General features: G+C 38.0%; 1 protein-coding gene across 2 annotated transcripts; it reads right to left on the reverse strand.

Annotated features, from left to right (window-relative positions):
• Positions 1-884: 884 nt before the first annotated feature.
• gcfc2 (GC-rich sequence DNA-binding factor 2) lies at positions 885-22,260 on the reverse strand. Of its 2 annotated transcripts, none has more exons than XM_017477110.3 (18): positions 21,538-22,260; positions 20,218-20,325; positions 19,985-20,119; positions 19,173-19,412; positions 18,650-18,747; positions 18,461-18,570; positions 17,014-17,197; positions 16,776-16,899; positions 13,819-13,879; positions 12,304-12,389; positions 11,944-12,143; positions 7,300-7,444; positions 5,181-5,302; positions 5,013-5,089; positions 4,247-4,313; positions 3,140-3,286; positions 2,903-3,042; positions 885-2,686 (listed from the first exon to the last, which is right to left on the reverse strand). In XM_017477110.3, exons 1-18 carry the CDS (start codon positions 21,836-21,838, stop codon positions 2,569-2,571), a joined length of 2,463 nt encoding a protein of 820 aa, XP_017332599.1. In that variant the 5' UTR covers positions 21,839-22,260; the 3' UTR covers positions 885-2,568. The 2 variants fall into 2 exon arrangements, with proteins under 2 accessions (XP_017332599.1, XP_017332598.1); XM_017477109.3 differs by having other exon boundaries at positions 18,650-18,750; positions 21,538-22,240.
• Between the last annotated feature and the right edge of the window lie 93 nt (positions 22,261-22,353).

Raw genomic sequence — 22,353 nt, forward strand, 5'->3', positions numbered from 1 at the left:
AACAGAATGAACAAATAAGCAAAAATCTGTCAGACCAATACAAATAGAAATGTAAATAAATATAATAATACATAAACTTAGAACTACAATAATTTGCTATAAATATGCTATTTAATATTTCAATTAAGTCAAACACTGCAAAAAAATGGGACACATTTTGAACACTCAAGAAAAAAACATATAAATATATATAAAACTATATACAGTAAAGGAAATTATATCATTTAATATGATGGATTTCATTATGTGTACCCCTCAAAAGCTAGTTGCAGATGTACCTATCACAGTACATTCAGTGAATCATTGATTTGATTCTTTTGAGCTACTCACAGCTCCAGGGTTCCTGGTTCGAGCCTGAGCTTTGGGTTACCGTGCATGTAGTTTTGTATCTTCTCCCTCGATTCGCATAGGTTTCCTCTGTTTTCCTACCATTGTCCACAAATTCATAGGTAGGCATAAGTGGCTACTCTAAATTGCTCATAGATGTGAATGGGTGTGTGAATGGGTGTGTGAATGAGTGTTATCCCATCCCAGGTGGATTCTCATGCCTTGCACTAAACATTTCCATGATTAGCTCCGGATCCACAATGACCCTGCCCAGGATAAAGCACTTACTGAAGATGGATGAATGGATGGATGAACTATGAGAGTTGATTAATTAGAAATTTCTGCTGCCATTTCACAACTGGATGAAACTCAAATCAAAACAGTGTCACTGTTATGAATAATTATTCATATACAGTAAATACCATGATTATCTGTCATAGTTATGGATTATAACATGAGAGAAATCTTCCATCAATGTTTATTTATGTGTAATAGGGGGTTGGATGTGGGGGTACTAATCTGGCTGTTTTCTAATACAGTTTTCAATGTGTTTCGGATATAGTCAAAATTTTACAAGGTATGTTTATTAGGGACTCTCCCCGAAATTGGGAAAATTGAAAATATTAACCACAAACCTATATAAATCTCAACCAAGTAAAAAGACATAATGGAATAACAGCAAAGTTAAGCACATCCAAATCCAACAACAACAAAAAAAAACCTGACAACCTTTTGTTTAAAGCTTATGCCATAATTAAACCTAAAAATACAGCAGGGTTCCACTAATGAAAATACTTTTATTTTGCATTATTCTCTAATTTAATACAACAAATTTAATTTCAAATTATACTACTGACAACAACATGAGTGAAAAGAAGAACTGTTGAAATATTTACACGACTTTCAGAGTTTCTTAGTACTTCTCAGTGTACTCGAGCTGGTGCGGACTCCACAAGTTTGTGTAAAAACTTATGATCCATTTTAGACAAAAATCCATCGTTGCGTCAACTGAACACGAGCTTCTATAGATGAGATTAGGCGTGAGGAAAACCTGTCCTTTTGTACAAAGCAGTTAACATGGTCAATAATCACACATTTGCTAACATTTAAATAGGGACCTAGAAATAGTGCAGAATCTTAGAATCAGGAATATTAAAAATATTCAAAGATATTGAACTTATTGACTTTATTTTATTGAGATATTGACTTTTTGTTTTAAAGATTTCAAAATCATAAAACCTTATTTAGCCATAAACCTTGTGTTTAGCCATAAAACTAGTAATTCAGATATTTAACCTGAATTAATATCCCTTTTATTTTTAATTTATATTTACAAGTTTGATTTCAAATGAGCACTATTATACAGTATCATGTACACTCAAGGTCATGGGCAAACAAAAGTCATTATTATTATTATTATTTTTTTAAATAGCGGAATTAATGTGTGCTACCTTACTCGGGCTGTTTCTGGTCAGAAAGCCTTGTTAAAATCCCAGCGCTGATCTCCACAAAACTAAACAAGCAATATTAAGTTTGTGTAACACGCCACATGCTCAGAGCTAATGTGAGCTCTGGAGATGGAGGATATGACTGATGGAAGTAGATGTTCAGACATCCTCGTGCTGCAGTAATTCCACATTTCATACGGTGATGGATGCAGTGACCGAATTTAAGAAATATTCCCCATTTAACCTTTGAAAGGAATACAGCAATGCAACATTGGGATTTCAAAACTCCTAAATGAACTCGTACTGAAAATGAGTATATAGTTCTAATAAAGCTACGGTCTTTCAATAGTTTTGAAGTCACTTGTTTTGCATTTAGGACAAAAATACTATAGCAGCTCTATCACAGATCTGATATTATTATCGTCAGGATGCCAGATCAGCTCCTGTGATTTGCCATTGTGGCTGAATTGAGGATGTTTGCACAGGACAATCCTTAAGACAAGGTTCGATAGCACCATATATTCTAATTAGAACACATTTAACTGTGTGTATAGCAGGGGAGACAGGGGATTCGCAGTTTAATAATGCAGCTGTAGGGTTTTAAGGGCTAATGGCTGCAAATTCTGGAGCAAAATAAATGTTTAAAAACAAACAAACAAACAAACAAAAAAACTCAACACACAACAAAACATCAATAAAATAAAAACTAGCAACAATGTCACACATTTATTGATCACACAATACATTGATTTTGTGGCTATAAAAATAAATTTATTGTTACACCGATATAAAATTACGACTTGCTTATAGATTCCAGCAAATCATGACAATTGTATTTTTCTGCTATAATCTTCATGCTCTCCGATGCCTTGATAGTCCAAAGAAGAATCATGACATCAGATAGAACAGTTCTGCAGAAAAGACATGAAGCAGTGAATCATTAGTTATACCTAGTGCTTAACTACTGACATTTTAAATATTATTCTGAAAGTGGGACAGAAGAAGCTTCACTCATTAATCACCCTTTTGTTTTACATCATATCGAATCAGTCACCAAAACTATAAAGCTCTGAAGAAACACTTTAAATGTACTGTCAGTGTTTTAGCAAAGGTCTGTTTCATATTACCTGCAGCTGGTGGGATCCTTTCGGTCTTTACATAGTAAATCTGCTGTCTGGAGAAGATGCTTGCTGAAGTGTTGCAGTTGCGATAGTGATGATCCGGTGCTGAGATCCACAAACCAGGACTTTGGGAAACACTCGGTCACCTATCGGGGAACAAAAAACAACAGTACACTTACTGATAAAGACTGACACATCTAACAACAGCTTTTATCAGACTCACGCTTTGCAGAGCACCATTACCTTCTTGCTTTTCTGTATAATGTGCTTTGCATCGGTCTCATTCAGTAGAGTCATCATTAGGTAACGGTTGAGAAGTTTGTCCAGCATCAGCTCCTTCAGAACATCCTGATCAATCAAGCCATCCCATAATGCAATGTTTCCAAGCAACTTAAAAACAGGACATTTTTAACAGATTAATATCGTTGTCTACAAAAACCTGCAAGTAACATTTTAAACATTTTACAACAACCCAAATTCGAACAGGAATGTCGTTCCTTAACCTGTTAAGACCCAAACTAACTATACAGAATACTGAATAAATATGTCAAGCCCATAAGCAAGCGAGACATTTTAGTCCTGAGTTTTTAAATTGCATTTAGTTCAAACTAAATTATAGAAATTGTGCTCTTCACATATTGTATAAAGAAAGACAAATTGCACACACACTGTTCTTTTCTGTTTTTACTGTAATATCACAATTATTTGGAATCCATCAAAAACATGCCACTAACAATCATTTTAACGAGAAGGATTTGCTGATGGACTCGCACCAATGCATACCTGCGTTTAAAAAGGACACTTCCTCCTCTGTTTAAAAAAAGTTAAATGGAGTTGATTATAAAAGAAAACGAGGAAAAGATTCCAAGTGAAAAGCAATCACACCAGTGAAAAAAACTGCAAGTGTGCCTTTTGAATAAATCTGTTTCAATTCGGTTCGATAATATTTCTATAGCGATTTTAACAACAGACATCGTCACAAAGCAGCTTTACAGAAATCTGGGTGTAGATTTATATTTAAATGCCTAATAAGCAAGTCAGAGGTGACAGTGGAGTGGCAATGAAAAAAACTCCCTGAGACGACTCGAGTGAGAAATCTTGAGAGGAACCAGATTCAAACGAGAACCACAAAGAGCAATAATAAATCCTTGCTCTTTTACAACTGTATACTACAAAGTCAAACAGTACCAAGTACATTGGAAGGATGTTCAGTATGAGACTCGGTTTTTATGAAAAAGGGCTGAGGCTTGTAATCTTGTAAATGTAATCTTTAGGGTATCTCTGTGGGACAATCCACACATTACAATCTTGAGATTTCAGGTCTGAGTGGAGAACTGGAAAGCACTGTACCTTAACAGCACTCCAAAACTGTTGATTCTGAAACTGGAATTGTGGCGAAGTCTTGTCATCCAAATAACTAAAAAGATACAATGAAAATACATAATGCAATAAAAGCGTTGGTAGTAAAAATATAAGCACTTTGATTAAAGGTTCAACACACAAAATGAAAGCAGTAATGGTCTCCTTGCCTCCACTGCTGCGGTTGTAGGTTATAATGTATAGTACATTAAAACCTAAAAAGCGCAAAAATAAATTAGACAGGCTGTGTATGCAGCTAAAGGGTTCGGGAAACTTCTTAAGCACTGGGAGCACTTAAAATTAAATTGAATGGAAATTATGTAGAACAAATATGACACTTTTGTGAGACCTATTTGCAATAAACAGTACAAAATAATAATAAATAAATGTTTTCATTTAACTCCTCGTACAAGAGGGAAGATCTAAGTGTTAGTGATCACTTGGGGGTTTTTTTTGGATAAAGATGATTGCATTATAAATCATAATAATTAAAAAAAAAACATTAAGGGAAGAGTTTTTTAAAGCTGCACAGCCTTGCATCCATCAAAATGTATATATGCATACTGGCAGAATAGACTGACCCTGCTGCACATCCCTGCTAGAAACAATATTTATTTTTTTTAAAAAACATTTATTTTGTTTAAATACTAACAACAAATAATATTTACACTAATTATAATACAACATTATGTCTAACACAAGACAAGTGTTCCAATATTGAGATGCTATAGAAAACAATGGCCACTTGCATCCTTACCTTTTTGGATAAAGAGGGATGAACAGATCATTGTCCACAGCACTCCTGAGTCTCTGGATAACAGCTTCCAGAAAGGCCTGCAAGGGATCATATTCAGTACACCACATTAAAATGTTATGGCAGAGGCCATTTACACCACAAGTGCTGTAAAATAGTGTGGAACAATACCTTCACGGGCTTGCTTTGTTCACCATCGAAAACGCCGTAATCCTCCTGTATCCTCTTGCAAAGTGATGAGAGACACTGTGACTGATGCAGAGACAAAGGGTCCCAAACGAGCTCCACAAAACCTTCGGGGTAAAACAAGCAAGCTAGTGAATGAATGAAGAATTTTCAAGAGGACATTTCATGTACAAGAGCAGTGTGTAATGACATGATACGACACGATTGATGTGCACATTCAAAGAAAACTACTGAAGATGAACTGTGTACATTTTCCCCTCCTTAACCTAGTGTTAAGGTTCCCGAACACATTTTACCCTACCCTTGAAGGGCTAATAATAAGTAAGATTAAAAAAATAAAAACAACAGTTTTTTGGGGGCTTATTGGAGAATAATCAACTAAATAATTACATTTTGCGATATTATAAAAACGATAACATGTAAGGTAAGTAGGAATTACAGTGCTGTGAAAATGTATTTGCACCTGATTTCTTCTGTTTTTGTGTATCTCTCATACTAAAGTTTTAGATCTTCAAAAAAATAAATAAATAAAAAATACAACATAAAACAAAGGCAACCTGAGTAAACACACAATACACTTTTAATTATTATAATTTTTTTTATCGAAGCAAACAATTTATCCAATACCTATTACCCATGTAATAAAAACTAATTGCCCCTTAAACTTAAAATCTGGTTGTGCCACCTTTAGCAGCAATATCTGCTACCAAAAGCTTCCGATAACTGGAGATCAGTCTTGCACTTACTTCTAGGACTAGGATTTACTCCTAGGCTTTAGATCATTGTCTTGCTGCATAATCCAGTTGCAAGTTACAACCTATGGACTGAAGACCAGACATTCTCCTTTAGGATTTTCTGGTAGAGAGCAGAATTTATGTTTCCCTCAATTATTGCAAGTTGCCCAGGCCCTGAAGCAGCAAAGCATCCCTACACCATCACACTTCCACCACCATGCTTGACTGTAGGTTTGATGATCTTTTTGTGGAATGCGGGGTTTGGTTTATGCCAGATGTAACTGGATCCCTGTCAGCCAAACAGTTCCACTTTTGACTCATCAGTCCACAGAACATTCTCCCAAAAGATTGGAGGATCATCAACGTGTGTTTCAGCAAAATTCAGACTTAATGTTCTTCTGGGTTAGCAGTGGTTTTCACCTCACCACTCTTCCATGGATGACATTTTTGTCATCCATGTGTCTTTCTGATAGTGGAGTCATGAACATGAACCTTTATTGATGCAAGAGAGGCCTGTAGGTCCTTTGATGATGTCCTTGGCTCTTTTGTGACTTCCTGGAAGAGTAGTTGCTGTGCTCTTGGAGGAATTTTGGAAGGTCAGACACTTCTAGGAATGTTGCCTACTGTACTGTTTTTCCATTTGGAGATAATGGCTCTCACTGTGGTTCTTTGGAGTCCCAGAGCCTTTGAAATAGCTTTGTAACCCTTCCCAGACTGAGGTATTTCAATCACCTTCTTCCTCATCATTTCTGGAATTTCTTTCAGTTTTGGCATAGTGTGTTACTAGGTAAAATCTTTTAACCAACTTCACGCTGTTGAAAAAGTTCTATTTAAGTGTTGATTTGATGGAACAGGGTTTGCAGTAATCAGGCCTGGTTGTGTCTAGTCCAGCTGAACTCCATTATGAATGCAGTTTCATAGATTTGGGGAATTAGTGACAAAAGAATCCAAATCTTTTTTCACAGCACCATACGTTACCTCATATTTATACTGCAGGTAAACTGAAAGTTATAAAAGGTGCTTAACAGTTACTAAACACTCAAGTGAACTTAAAGTGAAATACACGCTTCAGTTACATTTTTGTTCATTTTTACAGGTGCTACTATTTGTGATGTGGTTTTGTTAAAAAGTGAAAGTTTTTTTTTTACTCTTAGAATTTACATCAGCAAAAGTTAGTTCTCTCATGTTTTTAATGTAAATTTTTCACAACAGTTTTTTAAACCAAGGATGCCAAGAATTCTGTATCTGACTGTAAAAGTAACTATAATTGTAATATAATCTTGAATATGAAAAGTGAAGAATACGGCGCAGAGTAATGGTGAAGTAATTCACATATAATGTTGTATAATGGAATCAGAATTTGAGTTTACCTCTAATTTTGGGCAGGATGGCTTTCTCTATGATAGCAGGTAGCGTTTTCTCATCAGCATTCTCAGATTCTTCATAGCCTTGTCCATGACAGAATTTCTCGACAGCAGAGTACCATGGCAGTGCTTCAAAATCTTCACCTTCAGCCTGAGACAAGCGTAACGTAATCACTAGTTTTTATTTGGTCATAAATCTCATATCTAGTCTCATATCTAGTAAAGCCTGGATAAAACGAGTAGAATTTTGGGTGCCACAAACAAGTCTAGTCCTTCTTGTTACAATTATTTTTTATGCAGGAAATATCCTTAAAATATGGGTTACCTTCAAACAATAAGGAAGGTATTGAAGAAATTGAAGAAAAATGATTTCAGACATGTGACCTTGACCTTGTTTCGATCAATTCCAAAATCCCGCAAGACAGATGCATGGATGGATTGACACACGGACAGACAACCCAAAAACGTGTAGTGGATATAAAAAAATAAAAATAAAACAAACAAAAAGAAACAAATACCTTTTTCCACCTTGAATGTGATATAGCAACGAACAGAATCCGAGCGAGAATGAATACAAACATTTTAGGGGGGAAAAAGAGAGAAAAAGAAGTCCCAACTAAAAAGATTCAGCCCCGTAGCACAATGCTGCTGGATGACTTTAGTCTAGCCACCCTACTCCATAGCCCAGACATGTGAAGAATACAAGAGGCCTTCACAAGCAGGGAGTGACCAGCACTTGCCAGATATTCATACAGCTCCTTTAAATGTAGCCGCAGGTCTCTTGGCAGCCTCCCTCATAAGAATTTTCTTGTCCATTCGACAATTTTATTAGGGACAGCCTGTTGTTGGTAATGCCAAAGTGGACCCCAATTTTCTACACTTATTCATGATGGCCTTCATAGTGTTCCATGGTACATCTAATGTTTTGGAAATTCTTTTGTACCCCTCTCCAAACTGATACCTTTTATTAAGGAGATCCCATACACGCTTTGTAAGCACTTTGTTAACCATGGCTTCAGAAGTCAGATGAAAATAAGACCTGAAGAAAATCCTACAGAAACAGCTGATCTTTATTTGGAGTTTAACAAAATTACTTCATTGAGGACAGCTGTGTGATAATTACATTTGAACATGAGTTAGAATGTGATTGGTTAAATCTGAGCACAGTCACATGCCCCATTATAAAAGGGTGTGCAGACTTATGATTAATAACCAGGTAATTGTAAGGTTTTTTTTTTTTTTTTCCACTTGAATTTTGTTGGTTGCAGTATCACATTAAAGGTTTTCTTTTCTTTACAGTACTGTTGTCAGGGTTTTTTTTTTTGTTTTTCTTTACTCAGTTTGGAGTAAAGAAGAAAGGTTCTTGCATGGATACCATGGATGTCTTTCAGTCCCCAGTGTTGTAGTGGCATATAAGTGCTAAGATTCTTTAAATCTCCCTGTATATTTAGGGAAGGATCATTGCTTTCATGGTAAACAGCCGAATTTTTTATATCTAAACTAACGGCATGTTCATGTGAAAAAATACGTACATCCTACGAAAATAATTGTTTGTTTTTTTTTGTTAACATATTTGAAACATTAATAAAAGGTAGCACTTTATCAAATGACATAAAACTGACATTTTGTAATCATTTTCCCATTTAAATGAACAAAAAACAGATAAGTCACATGGAAAAAGTAAGTACACCCCTACATTTATCACACCTTCAAACGCATAAAATTAGATTCAGGTGTTGAAGAATGAGTGCCGGTTATCAGAACCTGCTTGCAGGTGGAACCTGTCTTATTTATACCTCTCTCGTATCTACTGTCTGGTGTTCCCTTTGCTATTGTGGTGTCATCATGCCAAACTCTACAGAGTTCTGTAAGGCCTTCAGAAAAAAGGCTGTGGATGCCTAGGAGTCTGGCAAGGGGTTTAAATAGATCTTCAAATTATTTGAAGTAAATCATTCCACTGTAAGGAAAATAATCTACAAATGGTGCAGATTTCAAACGACTTCCAATTTGTCCAGAACTGGTCCTCCCAGCAAATTCATCCCAAGAACAAACCATCTGATGCAAAAAGAAGTCTCCAAGAACCCCAGAAGTTCATCACAGGAACTGCTAGTAAGTCTTGCAAAGGTTGGTGTCAAAGTACATGTTCCTACAATCAGAAAGGACTGCACAATTTGACCTGCATGGGAAGCATGCCTTTGCTGTCTAAAAAGAACATTAAATCAAGACTACAGTTTGCCAAAGAGCATATACAGTGAGGGAAAAAAAGTATTTGATCCCCTGCTGATTTTGTACGTTTGCCCACTGACAAAGAAATGATCCGTCTATAACTTTAATGGTAGATTTATTTGAACAGTGAGAGACAGAATAACAACAAAAAAATCCAGAAAAACGCACGTCAAAAATGTTATAAATTGATTTGCATTTTAATGAGGGAAATAAGTATTTGACCCCTCTGCAAAACATGACTTAGTACTTGGTTTAAAAACCCTTGTTGGCAATCACAGAGGTCAGACGTTTCTTGTAGTTGGCCACCAGGTTTGCACACATCTCAGGTGGGATTTTGTCCTACTCCCCTTTGCAGATCTTCTCCAAGTCATTAAGGTTTTGAGGCTGACGTTTGGCAACTCGAACCTTCAGCTCCCTCCACAGATTTTCTATGGGATTAAGGTCTGGAGACTGGCTAGGCCACTCCAGGACCTTAATGTGCTTCTTCTTGAACCACTCCTTTGTTGCCTTGGCCATGTGTTTTGGGTCATTGTCATGCTGGAATACCCATCCACGACTCATTTTCAATGCCCTGTCTGAGGGAAGGAGGTTTTCACCCAAGATTTGACGGTACATGGCCCCATCCATCATCCCTTTGATGCGGTGAAGTTGTCCTGTCCCCTTAGCAGAAAAAAAACCCCAAAGCATAATGTTTCCACCTCCATGTTTGACGGTGGGGATGGTGTTCCAGGGGTCATAGGCAGCATTCCTCCTCCTCCAAACACGGCGAGTTGAGTTGATGCCAAAGAGCTCCATTTTGGTCTCATCTGACCTCAACACTTTCACCCAGTTGTCCTCTGAATCATTCAGATGTTCATTGGCAAACTTCAGACGGGCATGTATATGTGCTTTCTTGAGCAGCGGACCTTGCGCGCACTGCAGGATTTCAGTCCTTCACGGCGTAGTGTGTTACCAATTGTTTTCTTGGTGACTATGGTCCCAGCTGCCTTGAGATCATTGACAAGATCCTCCCGTGTAGTTCTGGGCTGATTCCTCACTGTTCTCATGATCAATGCAACTCCACGAGGTGAGATCTTGCATGGAGTCCCAGGCCGAGGGAGATTGACAGTTCTTTTGTGCTTCTTCCATTTGCGAATAATCGCACCAACTGTTGTCCCCTTCTCACCAAGCTGCTTGGCAATGGTCTTGTAGCCCATTCCAGACTTGTGCAGGTCTACAATCTTGTCCCTGACATCCTTGGAGAGCTCTTTGGTCTTGGCCATGGTGGAGAGTTTGGAATCTGATTGATTGATTGCTTCTGTGGACAGGTGTCTTTTATACAGGTAACAAGCTGAGATTAGGAGCACTCCCTTTAAGAGTGTGCTCCTAATCTCAGCTCGTTACCTATAAAAAGATACCTGGGAGCCAGAAATCTTTCTGGTTGAGAGGGGGGCAAATACTTATTTCCCTCATTAAAATGCAAATTAATTTATAAAATTTTTGACATGCGTTTTTCTGGATTTTTTTGTTGTTATTCTGTCTCTCACTGTTCAAATACAACTACCATTAAAATTATAGACTGATCATTTCTTTGTCAGTGGGCAAACGTACAAAATCAGCAGGGGATCAAATACTTTTTTCCCCTCACTGTAAGCAATGACCAGGCCTTTTGGAATTATGTGCTCTGGACAGATGAATCAAAGATAGATTTGTTTGGCCACAGTACCTGCAGACATATTTGGTACAGATCAAAGACAGCTTTTCAGGAGAAACACCTCAACTAACTGAAGCACGGTGGTGGAAATGTTATGGTTTGGGGTTACTTCACTGCCTCAGGGACTGGACAGCTTGCATTTATTGATTCAACTATGAATTCTAAATCATATAAAAGAGTGCTTGAAGATAATGAGAGGCCATCTGTCTGAAAGTTGAACCGAAAATGGACCTTTCAACAGGAAGAAATGGAGGGTTACGGAATGGACTAGTCAAGCCAGGATTTGAATCCCATTGAATTGTTGTGGGGGATTCAAATCTGGCCGTACATGCAAGAAAACCCTCAAACCTCTTGCATCTGAAAGAATATTGCATGGAAGGGTGGTCAAAAATTCCAGCAAGCTTGATGGACAATTATGCAAAACACCTACAAGAAATTATTTCTGCTAAAGGGGGCAATACTAGCTTCTGAGGCCAAGAGTGTACTTAATTTTTCCACGGACTAATATTACATCTATTGATATTTCTGTTGAATAAATGATTGAAAAACTTAAAAGTATATCAACTTTATTAATAGACACTTTCAAAGATGAACAAATGTTTGCTTGTCCAACTATGTAAAAATAAATAAATAAATTGCATGGGGTGTACTTATTTTTTTACCATGACAGGAGCAAAAACCTTTACTATGTAACTGCAGTAAAATGAGAAACTGGATGTGGAGTATGATACCTTGAGGGGATTCCAACCAATGAGCTGATGTCGTATCAAAGGGGCCAGGAGTTTAGGAAGACACAAACTGATGTAGGCGTTGGTATAAGTCTCTGGAAATGAGACACGCCACTCATTAAACCTGGAGAGGATTTTCTTCACATCAGAGAAGTCGTCCTGAACATCAGTAAAAATCTTCTGACTTCCCTTCAGTATGTCCTCTGTAGAACAGAACCCGAGATTCACCATTAGCAACTGTAGTTTGGATGTAACTCTGTTTTCACATCAATTTATTAAAGTAAGTATATTGTAAGCTGCTGTCAACAGTTGATATGATCATCTTAATACGCTAATTGTGTGGAATCTCGAGTGAAGACGCACTTCTTTTACTCTGCAGTTCTGCCTCCTGCTCTGCTGTTGGTTCCAAATCAGCTGGGATGCTCCCATAATCTTCCTCCAACAGCTCACTGGAATATAATCAGAGATTTCAAAGTCACACAATATTTCACAGTACAACATGTAGTAAATGTTCTGAAATTATACAGACAGTTGACAAATTAAAGGAAAAACCAACATGTTTCTTAGTAAGGGGCCAGACACCAAGAACCACCAGAACAGTTTCAATGTGCTTTGGCACAGACTCTACACTGTCTCTGGAAATGTATTAGAGAGAAGGACACCATTCTTCCAAAATACATTCCCTCAACTGATGTTTTGATAATGGTCTAGGAGTGCACTGTCTAACATTGCAGTCCAAAATCTCCCACAGGTGTTCACTTGGGGTGAGGTTTAGTGACTGAAGGCCACAGCATATGATTTACATTATTTTCATACTTTAAACCATCAGATCAAATTCTCGAGACCTATGGATGGGGACATTGTCGTCCTGGAAGAGACCATTCACATCGGGATAGAAATGTATCATTGGATAAAGGTTGGGGTTGCGAGCCATATATGGCTCTTCCAGTGATTAGCTATGGCTCAATGACAGGAAAGAAATATAGGAATCATGAAAGCTAGTGTGTCAATTCAATTAAAATTCGACATATTTTTAAAAATATTATATAATTCATAATCGATGCCTGTTTGTCATTTATACACTGACCTGTGGCACAACAAGCTCAAATTTCAGGACAATGTGAAGCAGAGCGGTAATTTCCTGGTCTAATTCATAAATCAGTTGAAAACTACATAGCCAGTCTGCTTTCATTTTTTTTGACAAATGTAAAAATGCCTAAAATAAAACAAGTAAAAATAAAAAAGACGACGAGTATCGTTCTTTATAGTCCGAAGGAACAGACGAATTTGCATATTTGGAAATTGCATTAAATGGTAAGTAGTGTTCAATATACTCATAGTCATGTACTGCATTTTTTGTTCACTTACCATTTGATGAAACTATATCATAGTTGGTTAAATTACGTAATAAGTGCCTCCTACAGGCCTATTAGGTGAAGTGCAGGCTGTTAGGTTGAGAACGCACAGCCTGCCAAACAGCCTTTATTACATTACCACTTTTTTTTATAATTATGCAATAATAGTAAAGATAATAACTATAATAATAATAAAATAACTTTTCTCTGACTCTTTAAAGAAAAACAAAACCTTTTTTTGGCTTTTACATGTCTGCCAGCTGAAAAGGTTCCGGACCTCTAGGATAAAGGTGATCAGTCAGAATAATTTTGTATTGATTTGCAGTGCTTCTTTCCTCTGAGGACATAAGTGGACTCAAATCGTGCCACCAAAATAAGCATAGCATAACCTGTTTGTATAGAATATATACACTAAAGCTATATATTGTCCGATTACAACAAGCTGAAGTATTATTTTCTCCTCAGTATTTGTACCTACTGCACTTACAAACTAATTTGCGCATCATGTTGAGTCATCTCTCACCTGTCTTTAGCTGTGATGTTTTCCCCCAGTGCTTCTCCATTGCCATGTGTATTAGTGCTGTCTACAGAAGAAAGCATTACAGAGATAAATGATTCATAAATTCCTAATGGAGGATGAGAAATCTTCAAGAGTGAAATGGTAGATGGTCAAGGAAACAATAATGAGTGCAAGAAATCAATAATGGATCCAGAGTTAGAACTATCAGTGATGCTCATGAATTTCCCCAGAATTAACTTGTTGTGCAACTGATTAAAGCTAAAATAGAGATTTGACTGCCAGCACATACAGTGGGGTCCAAAAGTCTCAGACCAGACTGAAAATATGTGATTTTATCCATTTAAAATAGGAAATAAACAGGTTTTAGAATTTTTAAATATTTAAAACAAAGAAAGGAAATGTTCACCATTTGAATATTTAATATTCTGCATGATTTCTACATCCCTATTTAAATGTAAGCAAATGTGTGAGATTGACCATGTTAACTGCTATGTACAAAAGGTCAGATTTTCCTCACGCCTAATCTCTTCTACCGAAGCATGTGTTCAGACGACACTCCAGATGGATTTGATCTAAAAATGGATCATAGGTTTTTGCACAAACTTGTGGAGTCCATGCCAGCTCGAGTGCACACTGTTATTAAAGCAAAAAGGGGACGTACCAAATACTAAGACACTCTCAAATTCATTGAAATATTTCTAATGTTCTACTTTTCACTCACATTCTTGTGAATAATATAATTTGTAATATACAGTGTCTCACAAAAGTGAGTACACCCCTCAAATTTTTGTAAATATATTTGATTATATCTTTTCATGCGACAACATTGAAGAAATGACACTTTGCTACAATATAAAGTAGTGAGTGTACAGCTTGTGTAACAGTGTAAATTGTCTGTCCCCTCAAAATAACTCAACACACAGCCATTAATGTCTAAACCGCTGGCAACAAAAGTGAGTACACCCCTGAGTGAAAATGTCCAAATTGGGCCCAATTAGCCATTTTCCCTCCCTGGTGTCATGTGACTTGTTAGTTTTACAAGGTCTCAGGTGTGAATGGGGAGCAGGTGTGTTAAATTTGGTGTCATCGCTCTCACACTCCTTCATACTGGTCACTGGATGTTCAACATGGCAACTCATGGTAAAGAATTCTCTGAGGATCTGAAAAAAAAAAAAGAATTGTTGCTCTACATAAAGATGGCCTAGGCTATAAGAAGATTGCCAAGACCCTGACACTGAGCTGTAGCACATGACTTCGGGGAGGGAAAATGGCTAATTGGACCCAATTTGGACATTTTCCCTTAGGGGTGTACTTACTTTTGTTGCCAGCGGTTTAGACATTAATGGCTGTGTGTTGAGTTATTTTGAGGAGACAGCAAATTTACACTGTTATACAAGCTGTACACTCACTACTTTACATTGTAGCAAAGTGTCATTTCTTCAGTGTTATCACATGAAAAGATATAATCAAATATTTACAAAAATTTGAGGGGTGTATTCACTTTTTTTGTGAGATACTGTAAATGGTGGTATTAAATGAAATAAAGAATGCACAATAGAAGCATTTTCACGAGCGCACTCAGACTTTTGGACCCTACTGTATTTTGTGTAATCCTACAGGAAGCAGACACAAGACAGTTAAAATGGTGGCAGAGCAGAACACTTTCAAACACTGAATGAATGAAAAGTACTGTGACATCCAGCGGTGGCCGAGATACACTGGGAGGACTCTAGTTTGGGATGTTTTTATTTTTTGGTTGCGGTAAATGTGTGTATAAATATACCTCTAGAACATTATATTATATATTATTTTTCATATCTCCTCCACAAAAATATGCTTTCTTGAGTATCAAGGCAGGGGAACATGACATTCATGAATTTTGTTTGGCAAAAAAACAAAACACCATTCATTCATCCTTATCATGACCCTCTTCCCTATCGCTCCTAGCTTTTTTACCTGATGGTCCAAATTAATTTAATAGGTTTGTTTTTCATCCTGCCCAACTGACTCACTCTGTCCCATCAAACTCTTTCTTAACTTTTTTTTTTGACCATCAACAAACTTAAGAGTGACAGTGTCAGTGCAATAAAACAAAATTAAAGTGGTACAGCAAAGGCCCATAGTGGTTTGAGAATCTGCATAAATAACATCTAAAACACTTTACAAACAAGTTCCTATTTGTAATAAACATGTAGACTAACATAACTGTGGATATAATACTTAGTAACTGATGAATTTTCTAAATGAATATGAATAAGTGTGTTCAAAATAGATTAAACTTGGATCATTTCATGTACGTGCCACAGTGTTATCCAGATCAAGGTTTCTAGTATCACATCTGTTAAAGTAACCGTTTCTGTTAAGATTTTCTGCTCGGTTAAGACTCCGTTAACTTACCCGAGGTGGTCTGATCAGTCCTGTGAGGACGTGCGCTGATAGACAAGTGTTCCCATTGGCTTCAGCCTGTGGGTGCTATGGCCAATCATCAAAGTCAACATTATGCAACTACATGTAGAATATCCTCACTACTCTTATGTTTGGAACTCGCATTTATGTTGGGAACTTGCTTCCGTAGGCTTTCGAGTGGATAAAAGATTGAAACCCTCTTCATTTCTAGATTTTTTTTTTAAGCCAGTTTGAACTGGAACTCTGTCCCCCCCTTGAAATTCACTCCTCAGACACAGTCCCTCCACGTCAGCCCCAATTTCCAGCCCTGGTGACATCAAGCACTTTTTAACAACAAACTAAACAAGTTACAGCTTGCAGTTACAGTAAGAAAGAAAAAAAAAGAACTAAGATTGAGGGTTGAAGTGTGGATGGTGGAGGGAAAAAGTGTCACCTTCTGGCAAAAAAGCTTTTTATTATTAGTAGTAATAAACTTAATCTAGATATAATCTGCTCTTATCCAAATTAACTCCTAATGTGAACATGCGTGTGTAACGTGGTAACCTTCCACTTACAAGTTAACTGCTGAAGGTGTCTGGACCGCTCCTGCAGTGCGTCTCTTCTCTGAGACAACAGCGCCTCCGCCTGGTCAATATACAGATTGTGCATGTCCAGCTCCACAGAGTTTATCAGCTGCATCTATAACAATCATAACATACTGCATTTTAGTTATCTGAAAAATGTAACAATGTAGCCTTATATCAAGCCTAAGATTAGTCTTCACATATGAGGCATGAGGTATGCTCTCCTGACCTTCTCAGACAGGCATTCCACCAAGTTCTGTATGAAGGTTTTCATGCTGCAATAGAAGAGGAGCTGGCTGTCAGCATGATGGTTCTCTAGGTTCTCTACAGAACTCCTTGCACTCTCTATGTCCTGCTGCATCCTCCTGAGCTCCGCTTCATGAGCCCTCTGCACCTCTTTCAGCGATTCCAGCCTAGAGAGATATAAATACATGCAAAAAAAGAAGTCTGCAGATTGCAAGTCATTTGTCTTATAGGTTTAGATTCAAAGATTTAAAGAAATTCAGTCAAGAGGCAAAAGAATGTCTTTTGGTGGCATGAGTCCTCACTGCTGTAGGATTATCAAAAGGATACCCTGATCAGCCATAACCATAAAATCATCTGCCGACATGATGCAAAAGAAAACATGATTCATCAGCTTAGGCCACCTTCTTCCATTGCTCCACGGTCCAATTCTGATACTCACATGGCCATTGTAGGCAGTTTTGGTGGTGGACAAGGGTCAGCATGGGTATTCTGACTGGTCTGCGACTATGTAGCCCCATACACAGCAAGCTGCAATGCACTGTGTGTTCTGACACCTTTCTATCACACCCAGCATTAACTTTTTCAGCAATTTGAGCCACAGTAGCTCTTCTGTGGGATCGGACCAGACCACCACCTAACCTTCACCCCGCACATGCATCAATGAACCTTGGGCACCCAATACCCTGTTGCCAGTTCACCGGTTTTCCATCCTTGGACCAATTTGTGCTAGGTACTAACCACTGCATACCGGGAACACCCCAAAAAACCTGCCATTTTGGAGATGCACTGACCCAGTCATCTAGACATCACAATTTGACCTTTCAACACATCAACTTTGAGAACTGCCCGTTTGCTTGCTGCCTAATATATCCCCCTCCTAGACAGGCGCTATTGTAACAAGATAATCAAATGTTATTCACTTCACCCATCAGTGGTTTTAATGTTATGGCTGATCGAAATATTTCTCTATCGTAGAGAGGTGCATGTTTTTCAATATCAATCCTGCACTTAATATTTTTGTTAAATTTTTTCCAAGGAATTTAGTTGGCTCTGTGTCCTAAAATATAAACACATTAATTATTTAAACTAAAGCACCACTAACCAGGATAAAGCAGCTAGCATCATGTATCATCATATCCTAGGACAGTGCAATAAATGGTACTTAACTGACACAATTAAGAACTGGAATAAGCATTACAGCAGACCAATGTTTAATAATAACCACATATTGTACACCGTGTTTGTTAATGATAGCAGGGTTGTAGGTTGGTGTTAAAAACATCAGTCTCAGTCCTTCCAGTATTAAAGCTATACTGACAGTCATCCTGTAGGAATATTCTTGTTCTGGGCCAACCAACACAATTCAGGATGCAGGTCAAAGCAAAACACTCATGCTTTTAATAATTACTATGAGGAGTATGAAAACTTACTTTCCAGTGATTCTCTTCTTTATGATATCAATGCTGACCGGTGAAAGAGTCTCAGGGATGTCAACCATTTTCTTTCGCCTGAGAGGTTTAAAGTCATTTCTGCTTTGCTTCTGAAAGCAAAAGTAGTTATGAAGGACCATTATGAATTTTGCAAGTCAATTTTATAAAAATAAAAACAATGATATTCACCTGGTGTCGTTTAACACCTTTGCCTATCTGCTGCTCCTCCCAGAGGTGTTGGTCCTCCTCCTGGCTATCAGAGAAACTCTGCTCACTCCCACTCCCACCTACTGAGGAGATTTGTATTTTTATGGTATATTTTGGACAGGCTTCTAAGACTATGATGGCAGAAATTAAGACTCAAAATACTAAAATACCTGAGACAAATGTAAGCAAGATTACTATCATTTATCTAATTATCTCTTAGGGATGACAGGAAGGACATGTGGGTTTTCAGAAACAGCACACTCCTGCATATGGTCATTCATAAGGTTATATTAAACATTTTAATATTCTACACACGTTATTTTAAATGGATTAAAGTGACATACTCATGACATTTTAAACAGAATTTCTGTAATTGTATTGTGATAAAGCTCAGTTAAGGAAATATGGTAGAAGAAACACAGATTAGGTTATTAAGTCTGTTTAAGGTTTAACTCATAAAGCCACCTGCATGTGCACTGCTGTATATCCACGTTCCATTTCTTACCCATTTTCTCAGTCATCCGTTCTCTCAGAGTTTTGGATTTGGGCGCAAACTGGATCCGGCGTTCATGATCGTCCGGCTCATCATCACTGCCATGTTCTCCATCGCCCTCATCCTGCACTCGGTCTCCAACCTCTGCTTCACTTTCCTGATCTTCATCCAGAGGGATGTAGTCTCGCTGTGCCCGCGCTCTCCTCCTCTGCTCCTTAGCTGCACGGATCTTCTCAGCATTAGGGATGTTAACTACAATGGAGAACACCATATCATGAACTGCATCAAATGCTATTGGTTAATGTCCAATAGAGGTCGACCAGTGGATTGGTTTTGCCTATTAATCGGCACAATAACCATTTGCTGGAACTACCATTTATCGGCAAAAATACACAGCGATAGTTTTTCCCGGTTGCGTCAATTGCGTGAGCGGCAGAGAAGGGTCCGCTGTCATTATACAGTGTGAAAGCGACCTCTAGAGGCAAAATAAAAACTACCACTGACAAATTTTGTTGTGTTATTTGAAGTGTTTTGGATTAATTTTGGATGTCTCTAATAATAGTTAATAAATAATAGATAATATATTAATATTGATATGTTTATTTAATTTTAAAAAGTACGGTACATTTACTGGTACAGTCAGAACTGTTCATTTTTGTAATAAAGTTCAGCAATATTTTAATTTGAGTGCTATGTTTTCATTCAGTATCAATTTGAAAAACAATCAGTTATTAATCCATTATTGTTATTATTCTTATTATTGTTATTAATCAGCAGTTACCGCCCAACAACAATCTCTAATGATGGGACCTGACTCAGTTTACCGATATGTGCTTTGAAAGAGTTGGTAGAGCTGGAGGAGCTGGATTCTGTAGAGTTTGTTTCATCATTGCTGTCTGGAGACATGTCCTCAGCAGAGCTGCTCTCAGATTGCTCCTTAGGCTCAATGTCTTCCACATCTAAACAGAATGAAAGAGATCAATGTGTAGGATTTTTTGGCTTGCAGGTAAGCTTTGATTACGACATCAGTACAATGAAAAATATAAATGTATTGTACCTTGTTGTGAAGGTGTAACCTTGATGGGCGAATCTTCCTTTTTGCGAGCCTGGAAGACCACAGATTTGTTCACAGTCCTTTTCAACTTGAAGTCACTCTCGACTGCACCTGTAGAGCACAGGTTTATTTTATTAATACTTAAGACACTGATCTAAACCACTATTCTCCCTTTAACGTTACAGAATTTCCAGAATCTCCAAATTTCATCACCCTCACTAGGTAGTCTCCTGTTTTATGATCTTTTTTAAAATTTCTTTTTCACTACCAAAGAAAGCGAACACTGATTTGTCACAGTGACCGCAGGCTGGTATAATCTTCAGATTTTAGCTGACAAGGTCAGTCCAGGCTTCTCTATACCCAGCCACAGATTCCAGCTCCTCCTGGGTTATCCCCAGATGTTCCTAAGCCAACTGTGAAATATAATCTCTCCAGCAGATCCTGGGTCTTCCACAGAGTCTCTGTCCAGTCATATGTGATGATACACCTGTATTGGGAGCTGACCAGGGGGAATCCTTGTCAGCAATCCAAACCACATGAACCGGCTCTTTTCAGTTTGGATGAGCAGTGCCTCTACTCCTGGAGACTCCTGGATTGTTGAGCTCCTTACTTTATCATGGAGGAACCTCATTTCCTCCACTTGGTTCTGTGATCTTATTAGTCTGAGTGTAGCTCATGACCATAGGGGAGGATAGGTTGACTGGCAAACATTGTGTATTAATCATCATCTAGCCTTCAGCAATGTTTTGGGTTGGTGTACATGCTCGCAACCAAGCAATGACTGAACATTGCTGTGTCAGCTGCATTCAGGCCCACAGTGCTGAATGTTCCACGACCCAATCCATATCTCCTCAGTCAGTGGAGGTCTCTTCCCAGTCATGGACAGTTTAGAGGGGAGGCTGACAAATTATGAATAGCAACAGTTGGTCAAGTGAGCACACAATCCACAAGAATGCGGAATATATATATATATATATATATATATATATATATATATATATATATATATATATATATATATATATATTTTTTTTTTTCCAGAAGGTTTTCCTGGACATCTCCTCTGCTTGTATGTACTGACACTGTTACACAATAACTGTATCCAGTATATTATACGTGCGTGCGCGCGCGCGCACACACACACACACACACACACACACACACACACACACACACACATACATACATACATACATACATACATACATACACACACACACACACACACACACACACACACACACACACACAGGTGATACACCACAGCCTTATTCACCTCAGTGCAGGGGAGAATAATGGCTAGAGAGATCGATTGAGACTCACCTTCTTTTTCATCCAGGAAGCTAAGGGTTTGACTCTTGGGCGTCTTTTTGTCGTCTTTAGTTGGAGGTTTAGACACTTCTGGATCCGGTGTGTGTTCTGGACTGGACTCGGCTCCTCTGTGTGGTGGAGTTGAGTTAGACTTTGAGCTGCATGAAATCCCTCTCCTCGCAGTTAGCGGCTTTAAACTGTGCACCGAGGCGTCCGCTTCCTTCACACCTTCACTGACTTTTTCACTTTCATCCTCTTCACTGGACTCGTCTCTTCGCTGCCTAAAATTTCTCCTCGCTTTCTTGTTAAACATCCTGCTGTAAATTTAAAAACAGAGGCAACAACGAAGGCGGAAGTAGATAATTTTCCACTTCCGGGTCACGACGCGTCAAAATAAAAGTCTCTGGCTGCGTCCGAAACAACATACCTACTATATAGTAAGTAAAAAGCAGTACGCCAGAGGGGTAGAGTGTCGAATTCTAAGTATGCAAGAAACAGTAGGCGAGAAATACCCGGATGGCGTACTACTTCCGGTGAGATTTTGCAGTATGCAACCGATGCACACTACTCGAGTCAAACAATCCCTCAATGCAATGGGATTGATGGGGTGCGGACCAGCTTATGAAAAAACCGTGGACGACAGTGTCGGCTCTTTTAAAGTATTAAACTTTGGTTAAGCAGGACTTAACCCGAATAAATTGTTAACTTGTTAAAGATTTTTGCGTTTATGATGACGTCGAACGTCACATGACAACGCTAACATGGCGGATGTAGTATGTCCGGGATTGTAATCTAATACACACACATACTGATTAGTACGTACTGTCA

The sequence above is a fragment of the Ictalurus punctatus genome, chromosome 9 (assembly GCF_001660625.3).
Source record: "Ictalurus punctatus breed USDA103 chromosome 9, Coco_2.0, whole genome shotgun sequence".
Lineage (NCBI taxonomy): Eukaryota > Metazoa > Chordata > Actinopteri > Siluriformes > Ictaluridae > Ictalurus > Ictalurus punctatus.

Bases quoted from the DNA above. Each gene is read 5' to 3' on its own strand.
- gcfc2 (XM_017477109.3), bottom strand. From the start codon at position 21,838: ATGTTTAACAAGAAAGCGAGGAGAAATTTTAGGCAGCGAAGAGACGAG. The intron at 17,198-18,460 runs GTAAGTTTTCAT...ATATCTCTCTAG, and splicing joins AAGAAGAGAATCACTGGAAA to GCTGGAATCGCTGAAAGAGG. The intron at 16,900-17,013 runs GTCAGGAGAGCA...TGATTGTTATAG, and splicing joins TGGAATGCCTGTCTGAGAAG to ATGCAGCTGATAAACTCTGT.